This window comes from Myodes glareolus, chromosome 4 (assembly GCF_982192425.1).
Source record: "Myodes glareolus chromosome 4, mMyoGla1.1, whole genome shotgun sequence".
In the NCBI taxonomy this organism is placed as follows: Eukaryota; Metazoa; Chordata; class Mammalia; order Rodentia; family Cricetidae; genus Myodes; species Myodes glareolus.
The window spans coordinates 67,602,132-67,612,215 of NC_142029.1; the positions used below are offsets into that span (position 1 = coordinate 67,602,132).

A 10,084-nucleotide genomic window follows, 5' to 3' on the forward strand; every position below is an offset into this window, starting at 1 on the left:
CTATTTCTTAAACAGTTATAGATTGTGGAGATTTGGAGACTGTGATATAAAATGAAGGGATCGTGCCACCCGCACCAGGGGAGGTGTTGAGTATTGCCTTGGAATTTAAGAGAAGTTCCATGGAATGCTATGGAACATTTCAGAGTGACAAGTCCTCTGGCCTTTACTTCTAAGTGCAAGTGTCACATACCCTGTGGTTTGCAGGAGTGGCTGCCCTGAGGCCACAGTCTCAGCTTGAAGCAGTTGTTCTGCTCACTGAAGGAAGTCTTAGAATAGATTGGGGCAGTGAGATAATGTCTCTGGAGGCCCTTGTTTAAAATAGGCTAGGATGTCTTGTAAGCCCCCAGACCACCCTTGCTATGTTAAGCAGCTTTGGGTGCATAATCTAAATAAGTCCTTGATTAACTCATGATCTATAGTTCCTCTTTTAGATAAAACTGTTGACTGAAACAGTTGTTTCCAAAGTGTATAAAAGGATTACTTAATAAACACACAGCATGCAGTTGCAAATGCTGTTTTCTGCTCTGCACCCCCTGGGTCCTGGTTTATTCGACACCCATAGCCAGAGACACCCGACGCACTAGACGTCGACAACAGATCTATTTAATTTATCTGGTCTTGATTTAATTTTGGCAAATGATATTTATCCAGAAATTTGTCCATTTCCTTTACATTTTCTAAATTTTTTGAGTACAAGTTTTCAAAATATGACCTAAGATTCTTTGGATTTCTTCTGTGTCTGTTACTATAACTCCCCTTTCATTTTGTTAATTTAAATATTCTCTCTCTGCCGTTTAGTTAATTAGATAAAAGACTGTCTATTTTGTTGATTTTCTCTAAGAACCAACTCTTTGTCTCCTAGATTCTTTGCATTTTTTCCTTTGTTTCTGTTTCGTTGATTTCAGTTCTCAATTTGACTATTTCCTGCCATCTAATTCTTCTGGGTGAGTGTGTTTCTTTCTGTTCTAGAGTTTTAAATGTTCTCTTAATTCATGAATGTGAGATTTTTCCAGCTTTTTATGTATCATTTTGTGCTATGAACATTCCTATTAACACTACTTTCATTGTGTTCCATAAATTTGGGTATGTTGTATGCTCTAAAATTCACTGAATTTTAGAAAGTCTTTAATTTCTTTCTTTATTTCTTCCTTGACACAATGATGATTTAGTTAAGCATTGTTTAATTTCCATGTGCTTATGGGCTTTCTGGAATTAGTATTGCTATTAAATTCAAATTTTAAGCCATGATGATCTGATAAAATACATGGGTTATTTTCATTTTTTTTTGTAACTGTTGAAGCTTGAGGCTTGTTTTGTTACCTAGGATATGGTCAATTTTTGAGAAGGTTTCATGAGGTGCTGAGAAAAGTTTATTCTTTTATGTTTGGATGAAACATTCTATTGATGCCGGCATATAACTTACTTAATTCTAATTGTTTAAGTTACAAAAACAGGAAAAATATTTCATGAGTAATTTGCAAATTGATCAAGAAAACCATCCACAAAACATTGAAAAAATCATGGAATATTGAAGACATTCACTTATTCACAACTCGATAGAAGATATAAGTGAGGCTTACTAAAACAGAGCTGAGTTCATATATGCAAATATAACCAACCACAAAAAGGACTTTGGGAATTTTCTGCAAGGGATATAGGATACTATCTGTGAATTAACTCTGTTTATACAAGACAGTAGCAATTGTTCATGGGTATGAAGGTGAGAATCTACTTTTAAATTTGGTAATTTTTTTCCCAAAAAATCTTGTATTAACAGTAATTTATACCTAGAGTTATTAATTCCTATTTGTAGATTATATCTTCCTACAAATTGCAGTAGTTATTTCCTCTTGCTAATGAAAACTATTCTTTGTTGAGTGGAAGTTTATCTTTTACATTAGCTTTTTAAGGGCAAGTTCGACATCTTTTATCTCAGGCTGTATAGGAATCAACATAGACACAACAATGGTATAAAAGCTCAGAGAACAATTTACTTTGATACAGTAATCTGACTAATGATGGATAAAAGTACATGAAAGCTGTAGAACCAAAGAATACAGCAACAGCCAAATGTGGGATCTACACGTGCTGAATGCCTTGAATCTTCTCCCAGTGGATTAATTGTGCAGGATATCGATAATGATGAAGATATAAGAGCTAAGGATAGTTATAACTGCTAGAATTTTAGATGGAAATTTCTACCCCAGCTATTCCTGCTATTATTTAGTCCAGCCAAACACACAGAGGCTTACTTATATTAATTACAACCTTTTGACCTATTAGCTCAGGCTAATTACTTGCTAGCTCTTACAGCTTAAATTTACCCACAATTTTTAAATCTATGTTTCGTCAAATGACTTGATATCTTTTATCAGTGAGGTATTTTCATCTTACCTCCTCTGCATCTGGCTGGTGACTAACTGTCTCTATTCATAATTCTCTCAGTCAAGTCTCTCTGCCAATTCTTCCTGCCTTGCTACTGGGCAATCAGCATTTTATTAAGCCAATATGAGTGACAAAGCTTTATGGTGTACAAGGGCATTATCCTATAGCACTTCCCCCTTTTTTCTTTTCAAAACAAGGACTCTGAATCTATTTTTTTGTTTAGTTTTTTTCTCTGACCATTATCTATAACACATGTAAACAAGACTCTAAACAAAAACAAACATCCATAATTCAATTTATGGGAAGGTTCATGTAGTATTCTAGAATATTTCTGTTGATTGGGGTCATTGAAAATCTTATGAGGACACAAAGAAAATTTGGAATTATTATCAAGTCCTAATGTGAGTATTTTGAGAGAGTGGAGCATGTCAGTCAGAATTCTTGATGCTGTTCTGCATGTAGAGTAGAGAGGAAACTGCAACAGAGATGTTCTAAAATATTGGATATTCTAGACCATCCACTGCTATCAGAGAATTTTCAGGGTGTCTTCCTTAATCAAACCTGATTTTTCTTAACTCAGAATGAATCCACCGCCTCTTATTTCCTGTGGAAACAAAATAAAACCTCTTCTGCAAAGTAACATACCTTTTGACTTCAATTTTGAAGTTAAGGTTTTTTTCAAAATACCTGTCTTGGATTAATTCAGCAGCATTTATAAACAAATATGTTTTGAAAGCTGTTGCGCCTTCCTCAGCATCAAAGAATTTAAAGAGGACATAATAACACACAGTATCCTGATTCTCTATGTGTTTTTATGATTTTAATACATAATTAATTGCATGGGACAGTGAAACATTATTGGTGAATATTAACGACTATATCTCCCCTGATCTCAGAGAATATCAAAATACATACCTAAAATTATAGTCTTAAGTTATTATGTTAATTAAGTACTGAGACTCCCTTGTTGTATTCTTCACCCTATTTCAATAGAAATATAATTCTTAAACAGCGAAATCTATCAATAATTAGAATTATAACATATAAAAATTGCTATGGTATTTAGGAATATATATGTATGAATAAATACACCTATGCATTCCACACTGTTAGTAAAATAAGTCATAATTTGAAAGTGAATAGGAAATGGTGTGGCCCATTGTTTGAGGATGGAAAGCTAAATGAAAGATGTTGTAATTAAATTACAATCTCAAATAAAATAAATAAGTATGACATTGTTAGAAATAGTAGATGATAGTAATGACTGAAATTTTCTTATGTTATCCATATGAACTGATATCAAAGCAGGCTTAAAATTCTTAAACACACAATTTTATGTAGTGCATCATAGGAGAAGAATAAATGTAGATTTTCTGGCCTTCAAAATGCAAGGCAAACATTACAAATAGATATGTATGGTATTTGTAAGGTTCCTGGTGGAGCAGAGATATTATGAGGCTGGTTCAAAGTTGTGAGCGTAGGACTTCCAATAAAGACATTTTTGGAAAATATTAGAAAGAACATATACATACATGCTGGTATGAATAATGAAAAATTATTTGAAAAAAAGGAATGAGAAGTATATGGAGGCTTTGGAGGGTGGAGAGGAAAGAAGGAATGGTGCAATCACATTTTAATCTCAAAAAAGATAAACAGTTTTAAAAAAGGAAAAGGCAAAATACTTTGTTGACACTAGAATGGCATGACAGGAATTCCCCAGAAAAGTACACTAAATAGGACCACATTTAAATTTGCAATCTTCCTTTAAATTTTATTCTATCACTGTATTTTATTATAAGAATTAGGACACCAATGTGTTTCCTATATTTACATTTAGTTATATTTTTCTTATAAATTTATTAATAAAATTATGCAACATTTCTTTTTACACTGAACTTCATGTGTAACACTTGCATAATGCCTTGAAATAGGAATAAAATATTCAACAAGCTTGTCAACAGCTTCAAAACAAAAAGCATTACAGCATGAAATAAAATGAATGAATATAAAAAAATTTTTTCTTAATATTCTACTGAGGATAAGATGGGACCCAGAGGGAAGTTGTGGCCATGCACATATAGGACATGTAATGGAAGTGGATCTAGACAGAAAGCTGCTGAAAATCTTTCTACAATAAGATACAGAAGAGACCGGGGATGTCTAAGATTTTAAGGGATAAGAACTCATATTCAAATGGTTTTGAGAGTGTGAGGAGGGTCAACCAGAAATTTCCCTTTAAATCACTAGTCCTTATTGCTAATAAAGCTGATTCCGAAAGTCATAGTTCACTTTCCCAATGTTGGCAGATAACGATATTATAAACTGTACAGACATAATAAGATTATGATTAGAAAAAGTAGAGTTAATAACCTTTAATAAAATCATATCCTTCACAATTTAAATTTCCCTTTTTCCCCACTGACTCTCAATTTTGAAATGTAACCAAGTGGTAGGAGTCTGCCTCATTGTTAAAAAATGAATTTACTAAAAGTATGTAAGAGGTACTGTCACAATATTAAAGCAATGGATTCCCTGAAAGTTAAGAATATGTAAAAAGTTTATTATCTAAGAGGATTTTGGGGAATGAAAAAAACTGAAAAGCAGAGGAGTGAGCCAATATAGAGAATTTGGTTTATTTTGGAGCATTTGCCTATATAAATTTCAGGTGTATTAATTAATTTTATTGTTTAGATATTGAATATGAACAAGGAATTTTTGATGATGTTCTAATACCTATTGAGCAATGCATACAAGTAATTGCACTAAAAATTCTGATTATCATTTTCTTTAATTTTGAAACTTGAGTAATACCATTTTCACTAAGCTATGATGTATTTTCAATTAGTTCCTATGGTGTTTGAATCCTGTTTTATCTCATATAAGTGCAAGTACTATCCTTATATTTAGTAGTTTTTCTCTGTCAGTTTGTGTCCTTATATTAAAACATATTTCAGTTGAATTTTTAATATAAAAACAAAATAATACAAAAGACATAAAAGTCAATCTAATAAAATACAAATAATCCTCAGGGAATGTGAAAAAAATTTAATAAGTGAATAACTCACCCTAGTAATATTCTTAATACTTAATATAGTAAATAATCACACATCACAGTCTTATGGATAGGTTTGTTATAATCCAAAGAATGGATTTAACATATAAAATAATAGCTTTTAAGACACAAATAAGTACTAAAAGCTACCTGTATCTATTTTTTTTGCATTATAAAACTAAAAAAAATTATTATAGAATAATGTTTTTAAAAAAGCATCTTAAAAGTTTAGAATTAATGGAATCTGAAAACTGAATGTTGAACATGGACACACACTATTGGCAATTGCTTTAATTTCTTTTTAAAATACTGTATTAATTACTATTATTATTGTGTTTGCTTAAATATGTATTCCCACAGGTCTATGCTATGGCTCACATGTAAAAGCCTGAGATTAACTTTGGAGTATCTCAACCAGTAGGACAAAAATTGAAAACTCGAACCCTGGATGGTAGAAATGAAGGGGCAACAGGCTCAAGAAAAGAACAGCAAGTCTGTATTCTGGTCAAGCTGCCAGCTTTATTTTTTCTCAGGAGCATTATATAGCAAAAGGCAGGGAAGAGGGTAGTTTGCTGGAATGTCAGATCTGGAGACATCCCTAACTGACATGAAGATATAAGAAAATGCTGAGAGTCTGTAAAAGTTAATTAACACGAGGATACTAATAGCTTCTGAAACCTGGGTCCTGCCGGCATACATAACTCACAGGGGGAAATAAGGGTTATTTCCTGGGCTTGCAACATGCCCTACAGAGGTGAATATCTTACTTAATTTGTGACTAAAATGGCTTGACAATAACCAAAAAACAGGTCCTTGCTCCCAACATTGGAGAACCTGTTTTCTCCTTCCACATTGTAGATTCTGAGAATGGAAGATCATGAGGATTATGGTGCAATTTCCTATACCCTCTGAGTCATCTCGTCTGCCCATAAGTGCTGTAATACCTAAAAGAGCAATGTATGTGTTGTTTTCAATCAGATGTATAACACATATGAATTTGAAATATGAATTAATTTATTTTCCAAGCTATTATTCATTAAGTTACCCAAGATGATTACAGCATAATAAAAAATTACGAATGCAAAAATTTACTTAACGAAAAGCAAACCTTACTGAATTTTCTGTTTATACTCTTAGCCTTATCCCCAAGAGAAAACTGAATCTCCTCAGAATAGTTCCAATTTAATTTCTAATTCTTCTTAAGGTCAATTCCATAGCTGCAAACAATTTGTTCCTATTCTACTTCTAGACTTTCTGACTTTTAATATCATATGAGCTTTCCACATTTTATACTCAGATACATTAATCAAGCCAGTTTCATTGTTTCTTATTATTATATTTTTAGAAATTATTTTATATTATAGACAGACTGTAGCTTAAAACCATTAAAATATTCTCAAAATTATATATTTGTCTCTTAAAATTTATTTGTTATTGAACTCTTAATCCAAAGAAAACTTGACAAATATAAATATCTTCAGGTATGAGTGGACTAATAAACTGCTTTAAGAAAGAATAAAACTGTAAAACTATAAAAGCTCAAAATATTTATGCCTTTGTGAGTCCTTAGATAAGTAGAGAAGTGTGCAATGGAGCTTCAAATGTATTTCCTGGCATCTTTCCCCACCAAGTCTCATTCTTTCAACCTAGTACTCTCTCTTCTCTCTCTCTCTCTCTCTCTCTCTCTCTCTCTCTCTCTCTCTCTTTCTCTTTCTCTCTCCTCCTCTTTCTTTCTCCTCTTACTTTCTATCTCTACCTACTGTTTAAATACAAAGTAAATTACATCCATTCTATTTTTAAGAACTAGTCACATAAATCTGCCATTAACTAGACCTGACTCTAAATATGTGATAAAATTTACAAATATAATTAAACTGAGATGAGGAGGCAATAAAATTTTAATTCTAATGGCTATTTTTGCATTATTATGGTCTTATATAAGCACAAAAGTGTAGCAATATTCACAGTAATGTCGCTTAATAAGATATCTTGTGTGTGGGATGATGGTAAAATCTGCCCTCAACTAACACAATAACTAATATAGTGCTCTATATTTTCAAAAATCAGAATTACACAATATTCCTATTGCATAGCTCATTTTATTTCTATTGCTATATTTATGAAATTATTTATAGTATTTTTGAGTCATTTGCAAATTGAACAAAAAGGCCTTCTACAAATCATTGAGGCAACAAAGGACTATTGCAGAAATTTATGTACATCCATCTTTTTAAAGTTATGTTAGGCTTGCTTAAGCAAAGCTTGGCTCATATATGATAACATAACAAACCAAAAAAAACACTTAGGTAATTGTTAGCAGGTGATGTGAGATGGTATCTTGAGTAAACTCTATTGTACAAATGAGTAGCACTTTGCCATGGGTATGAGGTAAGAATTCACTTTTACCTTTTGTACATTTCTACCAAACACCATGTGCTAACAATCGCCTCATTTCTAATGTTACTAATTCCTGTATGTAGTCTATATCTTCCAGTGAATTGCAGAAGTTATATTGTATTACTAATGAAAGTCATTCTTTGTCATGTGGAAATTTACCTTTTGTATTAATTTTTTTAGGGCAACGTTGACATCTTTATTTCTCAGGCTGTAGATCATGGGATTCAACATAGGCACAACAATGGTATAAAACACAGACGACAATTTACTTTGTCTCAGGGAGCTGACTGATGGTGGCTGAAGATACATGAAAGTTAAAGAACCATAGAAAATAGCAACAGCCAAGATGTGGGAGCTGCAGGTGCTAAAGGCCTTGAGTCTTCCCCCAGTGAAATGAATGTTGAGAATGCTGACAATGATGAAGATGTAAGAACTAATAATGGTCACAGTTGGTAGAAAAATGGTAATTGAACCAAGGGACCATAATAGTACTTCATTGATAAAAGTACTAGAGCAGGAAAGTTCTAGTAATGGGAAATAATCACAGAAATAATCCCTTATTATATTATCCTTACAGAAATGCAATCTCATAATGGAGACAGTATAAGCTGTGGAACTAAGAAATCCCATACCATATACCCCAGCTACCATCCATAAACAGACTTGATAGGACATGGTTACAATGTAAAGTAAAGGATTAGAGATAGCCACATAGCGGTCATATGCCATTGCAGCCAACATGTAACATTCTGCAACAGCAAAAGCGCAGAAGAAGTAGAACTGAGCTATGCATTCTCGGTAGGAGATGACATTCTTCTCTGTCACAAAGTTCACCAGCATTTTGGGAGTAATGGCAGTCGACTGAGAGCAGTCAATAAAGGACAGACTGCTGAGTAAATAATACATGGGTGTGTGAAGCTGAGAACTAAACATAATCAAGATGATCATTCCCAAGTTTCCCACAACTGTAACCAAATAGACACCCAGAAAGATGAGGAATAGAGGCAATTGGAGTTCTGGATTCTTTGTTAACCCATCAAGGATGAATTCAGTCACTACGGTTTGATTTACTTCTTCCATTCTCTTCTGGAAACTTGACATAAGAAGAAAATTTTATATAGAAGTAAAATTTGAGTGTCCATTCTCCTATCACTCAGTAAATTTTAAAACAGAATTCATTTTTTTTTAGATATCGTCAATCAGCTGTCATCCTACTTTCTACCTAAGTAGTCAGAGATTTTGTAGACCTAGAAAAAGAGGTACACAAAGGAATAATCAATCAGGTGATTGCATACTTGTGACTTTGTCATAAAAGCTCTGTGTGCTGGTACCCAATTATTACCAAATGCAAACCATTGACCCCCTTACTAAGTGTGTCAAGTTTTTGTCATGTCTAGTAATAACACATCTTTTTTGGTAGAAAATGTTTCATATGTAGTAAATTAAAAACCTTATGAAAAGACATCAATAGCCAAACTCAAATTAACGGCAGATAAATTTTAACATTGAATATATTATTCACAGTAATTTTCTTATTGTTCCTAAATATCTGTGAAATACCAACACACCTGCAACTATATAAAATGATGAAATGTTTTGCTCATTTGTAATGTTTTTATGTGTATATGTGTATGACTGTGTGTGATTTACTTAAAGCAGTGATTTGTCTTTTCATATCTTATATTGCTGTGGGCCACAAACATACAATGAGAGTGCAGCTGTTGAAATCTCTAAGCTATCATCAAGCTTGCAAGTCTTTGGGGACCTCCCTTTTGAATAATCACTGTTATTTCTGTGAAACATTGTGAAGTCACCGTGTCCCTCTTTTTCCATAGTGGGATTCTTCCCCAGATATCCCAACCATACATAATTCATTCATTGAACATAACTTCTGTCTATACTGGCAATTGAACGATGTGTTCCCACACTGTGGGGCTGAGAGGTTAAACCATTCATTCAGTCAAACCCTTGTTCCCATACTCAAATCTACATAAAGTTAGCCCCCCACAAATATCTTTTATAAAAAGACACCAAACTAGAAGAGGAACCTTGCAACAAGAGCACATAAGAACTTAAAAGACAGTCACTGTGTGGAAGAAACAATATGTCTGTCTTACTGATAAAGAGGGCTGGAAATTCTGATAAGAGAAGAACTCACCATAGAAATGTTTTAATACTCAACATGGTAAAAAGAGAAAATAAAAACACAAAGGCTCACAGAGTTATGCAGATAGTTTTCATAATCTAATT

At 32.9% G+C, this 10,084-nt stretch overlaps 1 protein-coding gene across 1 annotated transcript; it reads right to left on the reverse strand.

The window, feature by feature from the left end:
* Positions 1-7,957: 7,957 nt before the first annotated feature.
* On the reverse strand, positions 7,958-8,914 carry LOC148122314 (olfactory receptor 8G50-like). The gene has a single exon (XM_087905929.1). It carries the CDS (start codon positions 8,912-8,914, stop codon positions 7,958-7,960), a length of 957 nt encoding a protein of 318 aa, XP_087762055.1.
* Between the last annotated feature and the right edge of the window lie 1,170 nt (positions 8,915-10,084).